The 18,378-nt window shown below is 43.6% G+C and overlaps 1 protein-coding gene across 2 annotated transcripts in view; it reads left to right on the top strand.

Moving 5' to 3' along the window:
* Nucleotides 1–1,781: 1,781 nt before the first annotated feature.
* The window catches only part of MYOF (myoferlin), a 105,421-nt gene continuing 88,824 nt past the window's right edge, over nucleotides 1,782–18,378 (top strand). For both annotated transcript variants that reach the window (XM_075257659.1, XM_075257658.1), the window contains exon 1: nucleotides 1,782–1,940. In XM_075257659.1, coding sequence (XP_075113760.1) covers nucleotides 1,853–1,940 — 88 coding nt within the window. In that variant the 5' untranslated portion in view covers nucleotides 1,782–1,852. The remainder of the gene's footprint in view (nucleotides 1,941–18,378) is intronic.

Below are 18,378 nucleotides of genomic sequence, written 5' to 3'. Positions count from 1 at the left end.
TTTTTGGAACAGTCATGTGAATATTCACTTCTGAAATGTAAAATGACTTCCTTGTTTGGGGTCTACAAAACAAAGGTTTGTTCCTTAATACATGAGCTGGGGGTTGGTTATGAGTTGTATTCCTCACCTATTGTAGGTTAGAAGATAGCCTTGGCACTGGGTAAAACATATGTACTACTAATGCTGCACTCGGTTACTATTAGGTTTGGTTTTTACACTCATTGCACCTATTCTTACATCTAGAAGGAATGAAATATTGAAGAACACACCCTGACTTATTGCTATCTGGCTGATAGATACTCCTTCAGGCAATGCAGTCAGTTCCATAGCAGTCATAATAACTAACAGACAGGAGCTAGCAAAAGTTACGGCACATGTACACTGCAGTATTACTGTATGGGGGCTGCCATAGAGGTGCAGGAGACCTCCATTGTACTGTGTCAGAAACTATCCCATTCATTTCAATGCGAGTCACTCGCAGGTTTTTTCTGCTTGCAATTTTTTTCGGCTAGTGGGGAAAAAACGCAACATGATCTATCTTCATGAGGATTCTGCAGCTGCGTCAGCTTAGGTGTCCGCGGCTCGAGACTCCCTACTCATTAGACCCATTCTTCCGGGCCTAATCAGAAGCGGGATTCTGCGATGGAATACTGATGTACTGTATCGGCATCCCTTCGCAGCTAGCCACGCGAAAAAGCCGGTGGTGGAAATTAAAGAGGAATTTCCTTTTCACTTTCCGCTGTGTACACTGGGTATTTTGGTCAGGATTTTGAGGCCAAATCCGCCTCAAAATCCTGACCAAAAAAACGTCTCCCATTGCCGTCAATGGGAGCCAGTCAGTTCTTTTTTCCGGGAGCCATTTGTTCCGCCTGAAGACACTCCCGACTAGGCCCATTCATTTGGGCCTAATCCGGATCGGAGTGCCGCGACTGGATGCCGATGCACTGCATTTTTGGACCGGGACCTGAGGCGGCCTCCGCGTCACATTCCGGTCCAAAATATCCCGTCTGAACCCGGCCTAAGAAGCTCCATCTGTAACTCTAGAGCCAATTTTATACTGCAGGACTTTTCTCTCCATCAATTTTAAGCAGAGTCTGGCCCTGATCCTAGCATTACATTATCGCCATCTACGTTACTTGGTATCCCACCCACCTCGAAGCTCTCCGTTCTGTACTATAGATGGTATGGGATGGTTGAGATGTGGGGAATCCAAGCAATATAAATCAGTATGATACAAGAAGTCCTGCTATCCTGACTGGGTTTGGGACAAGAAATCCAGCTGATATGTGAACCGGATTGTCCAGCCAGGATTTTCCTATGTGCATGGAACGTAAAGGGTTGTGATATTTGGATCCATTCTAAACTTGTGAGCGTTACTAATTCTTACCCTCTTACGTGTAGAAAAAAATTGCTGTAACCCATTGACCGCATTCTGCCCAGGGTATAAATGTGTCTATGTAAGCTGCCAGACAGTGACTCTGCTCGGTTATCCTACTATACCACTAAATGCCATGTTATTGCCTCCAGGTCTCCGCTGTATATCCCACCGCCAGTGATGTAAACATAGGAAAAGAGTGAAATTTCCAATGTTCTCGCTAGCACATAGGCAGACAGGCTGCGACCTGCACCGGGCTGCATAGAGATCATTTTACAGGTATTTTCTGTAGCCTCCTCTATGTAACTGCTCATAAGATCCACCCAACTTTTTTTTTTTTCTTTCTTAAAGAAACAATCCCTTTTGTGCAGCAGCTTCCCATTTGTATGACTGCCTGTAGATGAGTAGTCCCAGCCGGGAGCTCGCTACAGCTGCAGCCACTAACTTTACTCTAAACACAGTCAAAGCTTTGCAACCATGCTGAAGGTCTTTGTGGAGTCCGCTTCTAATGTCCCTAAAACCAAGCTTGGCAAGCCGGATCCTATAGTGACCATCAGCTTCAGAGGTAAGACTTGGACCAAGTGCTTTTATGTATTGAGCAGGGTAGACGTCCGGATATTTAGGAGTCTGTCTGCCCTTGTCTCAGCTGTGGCTTCTTGTCTTAAACGCAGCATTCCTGAGCTCTAAGTGCCATGTAATAAGCTGGTTTTTCCCGTCACCAAGGACAAAACTGCCTTTGAATGGTAATAAGTCTGGCTATGCACAACTAACGTGATATAGAGCGGCCAGTTTGTGGCGTGTAGAACTACAAGTCACAGAATGCCTGGAAGTTCTTGTTCTGCGTTTATCGTAATACTGCTCATGGTCTGCTAGAGGGATAATAAAGGGTTAACTCCGTGTTATTTCTGGAAACCTCTGGGTATACAAGGTGTTACAGGTATACTCTGTTGATGTTGCTAGGCTGGCTGTTGTGTGCATTAGGTTTTCTTTTATGTTTGCTTTTATGGGGTTTTTTAGGTTTACATGTACATAGGTTTAAGTAAACGGGCATTTCAGGGCGTGGCGAAGATGTGGCATATACAATCTCTTATGGGATGGGAATGTGGGGTTTATGTATCACTACGTTTACTCCAGATGAATGGCACAATCCAAGGACATCAGGTCTTTGTGTCAAAACTTGTCCAAAATACTCAAATATGGTTGAAAAAAATATTCTTTTTTCCAGTTATATAGAAATAAAGCATAAAAGGTAACACATATGGATGTGATAGAAGGAATCCCCTTCCATTCTGGAGGACTCTGTGTGGCCATGTATTAGGGCGGGGATTCGTAAGAAGAACCAACGGTGGGTAACCCGCTGCCATACATATTGCCAGTATAGTGGATGGGGTTTATAGGCATGGTATCCATGTATAAAGTATTGTGGGGGTGCAGGATAAAACGTATAACATACTGTGGGGTTTGACCACACACTGTGTCAGACATTGCTGTATGTCCAGCTGGAATCCTGGCTGAATGTCACAGCAAAAAGCAAGTGATTTTGGCTGACGTTTGCTGCTGACATCCCATAGTGGGCCTGTCCTGTGTGGCATCAGCCTGAGACTACACATCTGTACCTGGTATCCACCCATTGCAAAACCATATTAAAAAAAAAAAAAACCTACGGAGGTGTCAAAAAATTCACAAAGGGTTACACGTTGCTGTCTGTTTTTGGTGGATCAGTTTTTGTTCCCTTCATTGCGAGCATGAAAACGGATTGCAAAGTGGACACAAACAGATCTGTTACTAATGTTTGTGTCCACCTTCCATAGGCCGCAAACTGATTTGTTCCTGTCCATTGAGTATACATATTTTTTGGATGGAACTGAAGCGCTCCAAGTCTGGCTTTTGTCTTCATCTAAAACAGCAGATACAAGGTGGAAATGCTCCAAGCACACACTGGCGGATGGTTTTAAAAACCCATTGAAATCAATGGGTTCTCTTAAACCACTTGTTCTAATAAGTTTTAATGATCTTTAGGCAGATAACAAAAACTGATTCCATGTGGAGACCCCAGCATAACATGGATGCTTAACAGGGTGCCATGTAGTGACTGCCCACAGCTTCCTATGGTGATAATAGGTGATACTGACCCATGAGGCTCATATGATCACTAGTAGGTATTGCCCATTATGGCTGCCAAGGACCACCCAACAAAAACTGCATGATTTACCATGGTTGTGTGGCAAGTATAGTGAAGCCCTTACAAACCATACACTACATTTGCTATATAAGGCCCCATGCATATGGAGGAATCTGGTCCATACATTGGCCAGATTTCCCAGCCTAAACCAAGACCCTAGCTATGATGTTACAAGTCCCTGTCTCCTGATACAAGGAGTCTCAGTCTTCTGACCGTGTTCAGACTACAAAATCTGCATGATGTACAGAATGTATTTTCCAGCCCAGATACCCCATGTGCGTGTGGCATTTACCACTATGTGCATAACTATTGTAACTGATATAATAGCTATGTATGTGGTTTTTTTACCACCATTGAACTGTTAGGCTGTGTTCACACAGAGGAATTTGCTGCGGATTTCGCCCACGAATCTGGAGCAGATACCTCCCATTATTTTCAATGGAAGGGAGAGAATGCAGCAGGAGGCGGGAAAAAGAAGCTTCATTCTTCATCTTGCCACGGATTCCACAGCTGATTCAGTCGTGGGGTCCGCGGCTTGAGACTCCCTACAGGTTAGGCCCATCCATGCCTAATCCGTAGTGGCGTGCTGCTACTGCACTGTATCGGCATCCCGCGTGGCTAGACCACAGAGAAAGTGCCGGCAGTGGAAAATGAAGAGGAATTCCCTTCTGAAGTCTTTCGCTTTCTACGATACATTGTGTCCAGTTATTTACTATTTACAAACTTAATATTTTTTATTTGTGACAACTGAGCATTTGCAACAATTGTGTCCAGCCCAGGAAATGCAAGTTTGTAGTCTCTGCTTGTAAACCAAAACCAAATTCTAGCTGTTTGCTGGCAGTAAGTGGGGGGTATTGAGGACCCGACAACTCCATTGATACACAATCCCCTTGTTTTTCTTTATTTAATGTCACAAGTATTACAGCATAGAGAGATTACACCAGATATTACACAAGTCACCATTCATCTGTCTAGCAAAATACAATTATGGTTATAGTTGTGCCCAGTTCATTATTAGAGATGAGCGAGTACTGTTGGGATCAGCCGATCCGAACAGCACGCACCATAGAAATGAATGGATGCACCTGGTACTTCCGCTTTGATGCCGGCCGCTTAACCCCCGCGTGCCGGCTACGTCCATTCATTTCTATGCGAGCGTGCTGTTCGGATCGGCTGATCCGAACAGTACATTTGTGCCAAGGTTTGTAGACTGGGCATGATGGCCCCTGCTAACCTGTGTATAGGTATCCTGCTAACCTGTGTATAGGTCTCCTACTAACCTGTGTATAGGTCTCCTACTAACCTGTCTATAGGGATCCTGCTAACCTGTCTATAGGTATCCTGCTAACCTGTCTATAGGTATCCTACTAACATTGCTGCTTGGAGCGTGTTGCATTTCTGTAGTCTATTTTTTTTAACCCTTTGACCCTTGAAGAATGATTGATATGGTTACTTATTATAGGGTGAGTACTTACCAGCCCCTCAGTGTATGGTTCCTATTATGAATGGGTTTGAACTATTAACCCATAAGCTGCTGGAATGAAAACACTGATTGATCTGGTTGTCTAGCTTGTCCTCGCTGCTGCCGGATTGGGTCGTATTGTGTGTTTACATAAAGCACATCCAGACCAGCTTACATATTACACATATCCGGCTCTCTGAACAAGTTGTCAGATGTATTGTGATCTGATAACAAATTGTAAAGCGATGCAGCGCCCCTTGTAATATTACAATTATTCTGACCAGTCTACTGGAATCGCCAACATGTTCATATTTCTGCATGTATCCCTTTTTTTTATCAACACCGGGAGTTGGCCTTCATTATCGGTTATGTTTTGGCTATGTTCCACAGAGATTGGATGTAGGTGCAGTGAACATTCACACAGGGCACACAAGACCCCCCGTACTACAAGTGGTTCAGTCCCAGCCATTGTACATCCAGATGATGGCTGGTGATTATTATTTTATCATCTGCCAACCCCTTTAACCAATGGTCGCCAGGATATTACACTGAACACAGAATGTTTGTTCCTCCTCACTGTAGATTTGCCACATTTTTGCCATGTCTGGAAACAATCCAGGAGGACACAATAAAAGCACATCTGGGCCTGGTTTGCGATGCAGCCTGCGCTCCACATTACAGATGCAGCTTGTGTGCGCATTACTCTCTTTGATGTAACTAGTAGGGGCCCTATTAGCTATCCCTGACCTCAGAAGCCCCCCTCCGCTAAAGATAACTGTGGATGATGGAAAGAATAGAGGGGAGGGGGCCTTAGTCAGATTCGATTGAATGTGCACATCCTAAAGACATGATTATAACTAGATTTGGGATCAGACTGCATACAAGGGAGCAGGTGACTCTTCTGATAGCCACTGACCCGGGGCTAGTGGGCCCTCAGTCCCCCAACTCCTCCAAAAGTGGTGCGTGGCACTGTACTGCATACAGTCAATAGCATCTCATGCTGCCTATGTGCCCATGTAATCAACTGGGTAGAATATTTAACAAACTACCCCATTTAATAAGTATACAGGCATTGGGTGGCTGAGGTGACTTCTAGACATCAGGCCCGGCTGTCCACTCTCCTTGGCCCTGCCGCTTTACTATCACTATGGGGCCCCTATCACCCATCATCTTGCTCATAGAGCTACAGGGGCCCTGTTCTAGGGCAAGGGCTACGTACCTGGCTAATACCAGGTAATAATATATGCATTTCTTTCTATAGTGGACCCCAGAATGAAGCCTGCTGGAGGGTCCCAGGTACCCCAGCCCCACATTGTGCAGAATAACCTGAACATTGCCATTTCACTGCTATTGGTGATCACAATGTAATGGGACCCGCTCCAGGATTTTCTGTGGATTCCCAGAATTTCTAGTTATGCAGTTACTCTTTGGAGACCCCGTTGTGCAATTTCTCATTGACTTGTATGTAATGTATAACACTATTAGTATATAACACTGTTAGTATATAAGATTGTGCATTCCTTTGACATGACAAAAAACATGTCATGACATTGCCCAATGTGACTCATGGTGAAAGTTGCTGTATAATTATGGCCATATACAGTAGCACACTGCAACTGTCGCCTCATGACTGTCATATATATATATATATATATATATATATATATATATATATATATATATACAGTATGTTTCCCCCTCACACACATTAGACTGCCATTGCTGAAATCTGTAGGTTGGCCCAGTGACCATGTAATATCATCTTGTCTGAGGCCAAGTTTTAAAGCAATGTCTACCAATGTGGCAGAGGTTGTAATATAGCACCAAGGAAGACCCCTAAAAACTTCTGGGGGTTCTGTATAGACAATGGGGGGAGCATTAGAAAATGTATCTATGTTAATGGTCATGCAGGTTGCAAGACTGAGCAATCCCAGTACCAAAGGGGCGATTCCATCTTCTTTCCTATGCATCTGATCAGGATAACTTGTATATCAGTCTGACCAACGGGGTCCCCACCGGTTAGGAGAGCAGGTTTTGTTCTCTATTCTGGAAGTGGTGGTTGTGAAGGATGTGCATGGCAGTATTCATTTTATAAGGGGGGCAGGAGATGGCCGAGCACTGTGTACTTTGACTATTTTTGGTGCTTGTATTGCAGTGAATGGAGTGGTCATGTCCTGTTCTCTTCACAATGGTGGACAAATCTCTTTCTCCTGACACTCACCCACCAATCTGCAAGTTATCCCATATCCTGTGCCTAGGGAATAACCCCACCATTGCAACCGCAAGTGTCCCTTCATTTAGTCCTGAACTTCCCCCAGGCTTTTTCTGGTCTGCGATGGACGTAGCGGTCTCCTTACTGGATGCTGAAGCAGACAGGAAGGATTGGGGTCCTACAGACTCCCTTTAATTCAATGTTTAAATCCCCTTTAATACCCTGTAACATTTTGTATGCTGCTCTTTCTATGTTGCTCTTAGAGGAAAAATTGCTGTGCAAACAGTTTTAACTTGTTCTCATTTGTACTGCACAGAGCCCGGGGCGGTGTCAGCATCATATTGGGGTGTATCTGTCATGAGGAACGCCTATGAGACCATTGCAGAGTGGGGACCTCCCTTGATGGTCCCGGCCCTCTTGCTTTAGGATGGTGTGAAGTGTGCAGGGCTCCGCAGTCCATAGGGAATTGTTTGCAAACAAGGGGGGAGGAAACTGACTCATTTTTAGGGGTCATGCAAATGTTGTGGAGGGGAAAACCTACGCCACCCCTTCTGGTGTCACTGACTGTCCTCAGACTTCATCTTCTCCTTATATGTCAGAATCCTGGCAGACTTTATATCCTGCATAATTTTCTGTTGAATCACTGCTTATTTTTTTTTCTTCCCTGGTTTCGACATGTCTAAAGCGCTCAGCTAAGAACTTTTCACCTAAGTAAGCCAATGTTCATGTCTCACTCCTGACTTCAGTGAAGATCCTGAAATGTTAACTACTTTGTATACAGTGTATACTATACAGTATGATGGCAACAGGAAAGATGTGCAGGTTTCCGTCCTCCTGGGCCTGATGGTGAGCAGCTGTTTCTGTAGTTATAGGGCTGTGGGACTGACTCGGCTTCCTGTGTATGGAATACAAATACTAATACGTAAAGGACATCACAGAACAATAATTGTTAGCGGATGCAAAGCATGAAGGACGGTGGGGGAGGTGAAGATCCTCTGCTCAAATATCAGAATGGAGCCGACTAATGCACTTGGTAAACCCATGTAGTGCAAGGACCGCACCACCTCTATGGAGATCTGTATGGCTGGAGGTTGGCTACAAGTGGCCTGAGATATAATCCTAGGATAGCCACTGCCTTGGAGACTACAAAATCCTTCCATTACATTGCCCATGCACCTGTATATGCTCCATTGTATGTCGAGTCTGTGGGACTATAAGGTTAAGTTCACACGTAGTTTTTTGGTCAGGGTTTTAAGTCCATAATCACTTCAAAATCCTGACAAAAAAGATGGCTCCCATTGAAATGAATGGGAGCCGCTCAGGAGCTTTTTCCGGGAGCCGTTTCTTCCGGAGCCCAGGGGATAAGAAGCGAGGTGCTCATTCTTCAGGCCGAGTCGCCTCGCGATTTGGCGTGAAGACACGTCCTCCTCCGGACTAGGCCTAATCCGGAGCGGAGTGCGCGGCTGGATGCCGGTGCAGTGTACTGGCTTTCAGTCACGGCGACCCAGTTTTTGGATCAGAACCTGAGGCGGCCTCTGGTCCAAAAAAAAAACTGTGTGAGCTTACCCTAAGGCCTTGTACACACATCAACTGAAAATCTGAAGTTCGGTGGCAAAAATCCAATCCTGACACTCGGATTGTGCTGGATGAATTCAACAGATCAACACAAAGATTATCTCCACTGTCATTCAGAGGGTTAATCTGGACTGAAATAATGCTTTATGGTCCAGATCTAACAACTGAAAAGTGGTCAGAAAGGTTCCTGAACTTGGCATGTTTTTGATGACAGTCTCCTCACTTTTTTAGACAGTACTTGGACCCAGGCAGGGATGTCCTAGTCTCTTAGACTTACTATAGTTCTGCCACCAATTTACACTAGTCCTTGCCGGGCACAGATTTGTTTTCAGAATTCACCTACATGTGCAAGAATTAGCAGAAGGCTGGAGTCTGTCCGGGAACGAATGAAGCCAGCCATAAGTAACGTCAGTGTTAATCATTTCCACCCTGCATATTTCTGCACAGGGTTTCCAAAAACCGGTCCGTATCCATGGGATGTGGCTTGGTATCATCTATCAATTTCAGTCTGACAAATGTGAATACAGTCTTGGGGGAGAATTCTTAAGTCTCTTATAACATAAGCTCGTACAATAGTATTAGTAGCATTTTGGCTCTGTGATTCTCTTCCCTGGGTGAGTATCTGACCAGGGGTAACTGCATCCTCTATGGAGCTTGCATCTAGTTACTTCTATTTCCACCTACATTGGACCTACTGGTCCTGTAGCTTACTTTATGTTTATGACAGGGACTCTGATTCTGGACTATGTTAAAGGGTGAGGTGCTTTTCGAAAAGATAGATTTCTGGCTGGAACAATCGATGATAAACAATACAACAAGTCCAATGGGGGTCCGGCTGCTGTGAACCCCACTGATCATGAGAATGGGAGAGTTTTGTCTGAATGAAGCCATGGTGGGGTATCCTGTTCCATTCATTTCAATGGGAGTGCCAGAGATAGCTCTTGGCTGTCATCGCTCTCCCATTGAAATGAATGGTAAGGGGCGCACGTTGCCTGACCACTGCTCCATTCAGATGAAACTACCCCGTGCTCTTGCATAGCTACAAAGTAGGTGAGGTTGGATGAAGACCCAGGCCCATCAATTCCAACCTATAACCCTACAGTGTTAATCCAAAAGAAGACATAAGTCAATGACGTCACTTCGTTTGCCATGTAGCATGTGTGAAGCTCGGTCCTAAGCAAGTGAATTGGATTGAGCTGCAATACCAAGCACAACCATTATACAACATAAGGCGCTGTGCTTGATGATCAGTGAAGAGGCTGTAGCCATCAGCTGAATGCTGCAATCTCTTTTACAGCTGATCTGTGGTGGTCCCAGGACCCCTGCCATTCATGTTACTATTTATCATCAGTATTAGAATCCCAGGAATTCCCTTCAATGGAGTTGTTGAAAAAAAAAGTGTTTTTCTCAAAATGGATAAAAATAGTAGAAGAAGCAATATTTGTATCCTAAACCTGGGCCGCCTCCTTCCATGGACTCAAGCCAGTAAAGCCTCAGAAGATTTTCACTGCCTGGGAATAATTTACTTAAGGAAGGATGACTTGTCTAAGAAGACTCTCTCAGCTATGGATATCATAAAGGGGGATCCTCCAACTTAGCCTTCCATAAGGAACACGTGGGGCTCTTGACAAAGACTCCATATTGCTACCCTGTAAATTTCCATCCAACACAGGATCCATGCTATAAATGGCTTTCTGATGTCATGTACATGTACTAATCCCCGGGGTGTAACTTTAAGCTCCTGGGCCCTCACTCTATTGCAAGGAAGTCTGTCAGCAGGACAATACATCTCCTGCCAAGGCTTCACTGCCAGCTCCAGATAACTGCCCCCTGATGCCCACCTTTGACCCCCTATTTTCTGGAGTGGAGAGAGAGTCTCTAAAACTTTTTTTCAGGTCATTTCCATAGGAAAATTATACAGATTTTCATAAAAATTGAGCTGCAAAGTAGAATAAAGACCTCTTTGGGAAGAGTAAAAGCTTCCCTAAAGGCACTGTCATTAGATACCGATTTTACTACTGACAGACTCTCTTTTAACATGTGATATTGGTGTCTTCCTATACTGTAGATAGGCCTTTGGGCTCCCTCAGCCTCCAGGGCCTGGCAGCGACTGCTATCTCTGCACCCTGTATAGCTACTCTCCTCACTAATCCTATCTAATATACATGAACTGCTCCAGATTTATCACAGTGACTGATGCTGCATGATAATTTCTGTATTCCTTTTCTCTCTGCAGTTGTCCGTGCAGAAACCACATGTACCCCATTAGTCTATGGGGCCTGCTTGTTTCCTAAGGTAACCACGTTTTTTGCCAAATAGCCTTCCGTTTCTTGTGGTCCCCAAGTAGACTTCCCGAATGGAAACCCACACACAGATGTGAACCAGGCCTTAGACAAAGAATAAAAAGTATCTAAAACAATTAAAAGTGTGGTATGTCATATACACCAGAATTACCATGCATTTTCATTAGTATACCTACCCCAGTGTATCTAGACATGGGCTGACTGTGCTATCTAGGGGTATAGAACTAGAGGTATCATGGTAGCCGTCACCAACAAGCACTGCAATTTCTGCTATATAACATACACTCACTGGCCACTTTATTAGGTACACCTGTCCAACTGCTCGTTAACACTTAATTTCTAATCAGCCAATCACATGGCGGCAACTCAGTGCATTTAGGCATGTAGACATGGTCAAGACAATCTCCTGCAGTTCAAACCGAGCATCAGTATGGGGAAGAAAGGTGATTTGAGTGCCTTTGAACGTGGCATGGTTGTTGGTGCCAGAAGGGCTGGTCTGAGTATTTCAGAAACTTCTGATCTACTGGGATTTTCACGCACAACCATCTCTAGGGTTTACAGAGAATGGTCCGAAAAAGAAAAAACATCCAGTGAGCGGCAGTTCTGTGGGCGGAAATGCGTTGTTGATGTCAGAGGAGAATGGCCAGACTGGTTCGAGCTGATAGAAAGGCAACAGTGACTCAAATAGCCACCCGTTACAACCAAGGTAGCCAGAAGAGCATCTCTGAACGCCGCACAGTACGTCCAACTTTGAGGCAGATGGGCTACAGCAGCAGAAGACCACACCGGGTGCCACTCCTTTCAGCTAAGAACACGAAACTGAGGCTACAATTTGCACAAGCTCATCGAAATTGGACAATTGAAGATTGGAAAAACGTTGCCTGGTCTGATGAGTCTCGATTTCTGCTGCGACATTCGGATGGTAGGGTCAGAATTTGGCGTCAACAACATGAAAGCATGGATCCATCCTGCCTTGTATCAACGGTTCAGGCTGGTGGTGGTGGTGTCATGGTGTGCGGAATATTTTCTTGGCACTCTTTTGGGCCCCTTGGTACCAATTGAGCATCGTTGCAACGCCAAAGCCTACCTGAGTATTGTTGCTGACCATGTCCATCCCTTTATGACCACAATGTACCCAACATCTGATGGCTACTTTCAGCAGGATAATGCGCCATGTCATAAAGCTGGAATCATCTCAGACTGGTTTCTTGAACATGACAATGAGTTCACTGTACTCCAATGGCCTCCACAGTCACCAGATCTCAATCCGATAGAGCATCTTTGGGATGTGGTGGAACGGGAGATTCGCATCATGGATGTGCAGCCGACAAATCTGCGGCAACTGTGTGATGCCATCATGTCAATATGGACCAAAATCTCTGAGGAATGCTTCCAGCACCTTGTTGAATCTATGCCATGAAAAATTGAGGCAGTTCTGAAGGCAAAAGGGTGTCCAACCCGTTACTAGCATGGTGTACCTAATAAAATGGCCGGTGAGTGTATACCACTATTCCAAATATTGTAATGTATGTAGGGGCTCCAGTACAGGTTTTCACCAGGGTTCAAGAGCTTCAAGTTACACCTCTAACTGCTATCACTTCAACCCTTACCGGGTCCTCTCTGGTTTCTGCTTGCTGGTCCTGTTTGGTATATAGGAGATGCCTGCTCGGCCGATCGCTTGTCACATTGCTGACCTTCACCCTGCCATTATCTGTCAGGTCACTTCGCAGATAATAGTTCTACACATTGGACTGGTAGAACTACATTACATATATATATATATATATATATATATATATATATATATATATATATATATAAAAATTTTGCGCCCCCCAAAAAGCCCCCTAGACAATCCCTTTAAGTGGTACGTAATATTTCCATGCCCTACAATCCCATCATATAGCGTATTCAACGGCGTACACACAGTAGTCCAGATTTGCTCCTGTCTACTTGTGTAACTACAATAAAACTATTCTGATCATTTTACCCACAATGTATTACCCGCAGGAGATTTGGCAGCCGCTCGCTCTCATTCCAGTCGTAGCGCTCAATCACTTCCTGAAAGAGAACCTAGGGCAAAGGAAAAAGGTGACAGCGTTACCTCCATGGGGTTTTTTTCCCAGTATTTTTAATACATATTTTTTTTTAATTGTAGAGTTTTTTGGCTGCCAGGACCCGCGGCATTCTTAGAGAGTGTCCCATACCTAATCTGTAAGCGAAACCTCTCTCTCCTCTCCTGTTTCCAGTGTCTGGATGAAAAAAAAAATAGGCAGGGCTAACCTTAGTCTTAGTTTTGTGAGGATGAAAAATACTGTCTTTGATTTATTTTTTATTGTGCTTGTGGTTAAGCTGGTTTAACCCTCAACAGTACAGGCTAGTTTGGGCCTTAAAGAGGCTGCAATTTTTTTTTTTTTTTTGTTCAGTTTTCATTTATTTTTCCTTTTTTTTTTTTTTTTTTTTCATAACAGAGCTTGTTTTTTACAGGATGAGTGATATTTTTAATGATCCTACTTTAAGATGCATATAAAGCACTATATAAGTTTTCATTTTGAGGGCGAAGGGATAAAACTGTCCTGTTACATTTTCCTTTTTACGGCATTCACTGCGCAATATCGATATAATCACAATAATACATTTATAATCTTTTCATTGACGTGCAGCTTATTAGGTCATGCCTCGCACTTGTATATGGCAAATAAGGCCACAAGCCGCCATAGTATCCCATTACCAGCCCAAAATCATTTTGCAGGGGTGATGATGTCTTACAGAAGGAATGCGTCAAAATACACAATGTGGTATCAGAGGGGTTAACTGGATTTTGCGTTGCGATACAATCCTAACATGGGTTTGGTGCAACTTCTGCTGCAGTTTTATTTCCCTTGTTATTGTATAATTATACGGTTACTTATAAAACGAGATCTTTTATGTAGTGTATAAAGCCCGTCCCGCCCCATGTAAGAGCCCTTGAACAGTTTCCATAAATACGTCTGGTATTTACCCCTGGTAACCGAGCTCATACATCATTGTAGAAGAGCTCCGCATTTAGTGCTCGTCTGGGTGTTGGCTCCGTCATAACCTGTTTTATATCCTGTAGGCATGTAGAATTCTGTCTGACACCTCCTTGAGACACAAATCTCAGCACGTTGTGCTGTAATGCATGTAGAACAGATCCTTTCTCAGTATGTCTTATTTATTTATTATGCTTACTTATATAGCGCCATCATATTCCGCAGCGCTTTACAGATATTGTCAGTCATTGTCCCATATAGGGCTCAAAATCTACATTCCCTATCAGTATGTCTTTGGTGTGTGGGAGGAAACCAGAGTACCCGGAGGAAACCCACGCAAACACGGGGAGAATATACAAACTCCTTGCAGATGTTGCCCTTGGTAGGATTTGAACCTAGGGCTTCAGCGCAGCAAGGCTACAGTGCTAACCACTGAGCCACCGTGCTGTCTTCACTTACATTTCATAGGTTCACATTTTAACCCATATCCCATGTAAATGGGGTTTCCATAATCCTGTTCTGGGCACATTTTCACTGTCATACAGGTGGTGGCATTCAGGTCAGATTTTGCAGAGAGGTTCATGTCAGATTTGAAAGCAACATGGCCTTTATCCTCCAGAATGGCAGCCACTCTTTGCTGTGGTTTTACACCTTTCTAATCATTGAGGTCCTGGTGGGGCCAAATATGAGATTCTGTAACAGGGCCCACGGGCCTTTATTTGTGCCCCTGGGGTCTTAACAACTATTTAAAGGGAGTCTGTCATTAGAGCCCAGCTTAGCAGCCCAGCCCTAGAGATAAACAGGTTGGGGGTCACCTAAATTCGATGGTGGTGTTTTCCCTCTTTTCTTGAAATATTGCTGTTTTTAGAAATATGCAAATGAGCTTTTTGTAGCAACAAAGGCATTGTCATTGCTGCAAAAAGCTCATTTGCATATTAACAAAAACAGCCATACATACTGATGTTAAATACTGTATGGCTCGGTTCACATCTGCGTTCGGGTCATTCCTTTGCCTTCTCCACATGAAAAATGGAGTGCAAGCAACACTTTTCTCTCCACAATTTTTTGTGTGGAAACCACACCGACCCCCATTTTAGTCTATGGGGTCCACAGGTCTCCTAAGGTAACCGCTTTTTTTTTTTTTTAGTATATTAGGCTTCCAGTTGGGGGTCCCTGAGCAGACTCCTCAAAAGGAAACCCATGCACAGATGTCAATTGGGCCTTAAATAGGTTAGGGTCACCTGAATCAATCTGCAGGGCTGCGTTGATATGCTGGTTTCTGGTGACAGACTCCCTTTTAATAGGGTATATAAAGATCTGCCCTGATGGAGCGATCCTTTATCATATGTCCTATATTAAGATATGGAAGTCCTAGAGGAAAGGCGTGCCCTCCACTTGAAACCCTTCTCTATTGGCCTGTATAATATATATATACATATCATATATATATATATATATATATATATATATATATTTATATTTATTTATTTTTACTGATATAAAAGATGAATCTGTGGGTAATTCCTGCCTTTTCCTCGATAACATTTGCTGAGCAATCAGTAGAATATTCCCAGTTTTTACTCTCACTGCTTTCTGAGCATGGCAAACTCTGTAAATAGAAGTGAACCCTGATATAATTATACCTAAGGGAATGCTCATGTAGTCTCCTCTTGTTTTATATCCAGCTGCATTGAGTAGGCCACACTTTTCCCGTACTTTAGCTTTCTGTTCCTCCAAATAATGGTCGCGGAGGTTAGCGGATACGTCTGGTCAGCTCACAATGACACTAACATAGCTCACAATAGAGCAGGAGGAGCTGAGCACATTGATTCTATAGCTTGTGTGAAAATATTCAGTGTAAAAACCTGCAATTTATTGATTAAACTCTCTGTACTTTCTATGTTTAAGTGTCCAGTGGGCGGTCCTATCAGAGGATGACGGCTATCATCACATGCACTCTCTTAAAAGGAAGTCTTGTAATCACTGAGACCACCTACTGGACTCCTAAGCATAGAGAGACTAGGGAGTTCCATGAATAAATTACAAGTTCTGCACAATCTCTTCCCACATGATTTGTCTGCCGGGCTCCTCCTGCTCTTCATGATGAATTTCTATAGTGACATGTTTCCATGTCTTATAATGACAAATATTTTTGTCACCTCCATTTCATCTTGTGTGTAGTATAATGTTACTAACAACTTTATGATGAAGTTATGTGCTTTCATCCAGAGCACTGATATCCTCTCTGCTCCTCTGCCCCTCTTATGAACCCAAACTATCGATGCCGGTCTGTTGGCGTCAGACTGAGGCTCCTAATAGACTTACCTTGTGAGTTCTCTCTTCATACAGGAAACTCTGTATACATCAGAGGAGGTCAGTGCTCCAGGGGAAACCTATAACTTCTTAATAAAGCTGCCAGTGAGTTATCTAATAACATTACACACAGGCTCATTTTTAAGGCGAGAGGACAAAAACTTTTTTTTTTTTTTTTGTTTTACTAGAGTTTAAAGGGGTTACTTGGGGATATTTTTTTTAAAAAAACTTCCTGTTTGGGTTCTTTGTGTGGAATGCTAGGCTGTCAGTCTTGTTCCAAAACCTCCTTCTTTCTCCTCTTTCCTCTCTGTATTACATCTATATGGGGACTAGCATTACTATAACAATGGTGGAGTCTGCCAGCCCCTATATACAGAGTGGGCCATAAGCATGGATACACCCAGGTGGACCATAAGTATGGATATGCCCAAGGTCTCTGGATCTCACTCCCTTGGAGTTCTATCTCTGGGGCCATTTGAAGACTATACTGTATTCCGTGAAGATCCAGAATGTGGGGCACCTGAAAAACGGGTACAGGATACAACGATAATGAATAAAGCTACGTTATAAATGAGCACACCATTGTTTTTCTTGTGCAATTCTCCATGTGTTTGATATGTCACATGACCCCCTTCCTATTTAAAAATTAAAGTTGAATCCAAAATGGCGGCTTTGCAGATGGCCGCCATGGGCGTCACCCAGCTTCCAATGTTTTCCCCCATCATGTACTAATCTGCCACAAACGGTAAGGTGACATCAGCAACCACTTCCATTTTATCTTGGTATATCCATACTTATGGCCCACCCTGTAGATGTAATACCGCTGAACTAAAAGATGGAGGAGAAGAAGGAGGAGGGTGCTGGTTCTGATCACGTGACCAGATGTAGGTACCAGCCTATAATCCGGACATGCAATACTTAAGGAACCCAGGCAGGAATTATGTTAAAAAATATATATAGTCCCCAGATAATCCCTTTAAATCTATTTTGATCTATTTGGTTGACTGGTGGAACTTTCTTTGTTCTGCCGCCTTTACAACAATGACTCAACTTGTAAACTTAGCTTGTTCCAGGGGGTTGCTTCTGTATTTCTGCAATTGTATAGTATAAAGAGAAGTCACATAAAAAAAATCATGTTGTCATAGCAGATTGTTTATACCCAGGCACACAGAGGAGGTGAGGCGGACGTTGCAGGCTATTCCACTTTCCGTAGGGCTGGATATCCTCACATTCTCCAGGGCCGGCTATTTGCCTAATCTGTGACAGTCATCCTTTCATCTAATGTTTATTCAGTGGACAATTGAGCTGTGTTTCCCTCCCTTATGTCAACAGTGTCTGCTATCGGCCCACAGTATAGTACTGCAATGTACTAGTCATTACGAAGGGTTAATCATAGTCAGTACATTGTGTTTGTATTGAGGGAAACCTATTTTAACAACCTTGGTATCTACTATGTGCATATATACAGTATAAATTGCATAGCTTAATCAATTCTGATAATGTAATGTCCATAAAGAATAATGGTAATCTTTATTTATATAACGTCAACCTATTTTGCAGCATATCACAAATCGGGGGGCCTTGCACAAACAAAATCCCTTATTATATGGCAATCAGACATGCGTTAGGGCAGGGCGCTGTAGAAGTAAAGACGAGAGGGAAAACACTGCTTCTTCTGTACAATGACCCAGCCACAAGTAGATGTGGCTGCATGAGTCAGTCACCTGCAGGTATGAAGTTGCATTCTGCTGGGCGTGTAAGGAATGATGTCGGATGAAAGGACTGGGGACTGAAGAATAGAGTAAGGGGTGTTGGCTGGGGGGGTTGTAAAAGCAAAAGGAATGTCGTAGGTTATATGGCACACTTAAAACTATGCAAAGAGGGAAGTAATCGGACTGCCCGGGGTAGAATATTCCAGAGAAGTGGTGCAGCGTGAGAGAAGATT

Source organism: Leptodactylus fuscus, chromosome 10 (genome assembly GCF_031893055.1).
Source record: "Leptodactylus fuscus isolate aLepFus1 chromosome 10, aLepFus1.hap2, whole genome shotgun sequence".
In the NCBI taxonomy this organism is placed as follows: domain Eukaryota; kingdom Metazoa; phylum Chordata; class Amphibia; order Anura; family Leptodactylidae; genus Leptodactylus; species Leptodactylus fuscus.
This window is presented reverse-complemented; position numbering and strand designations above follow the sequence as displayed.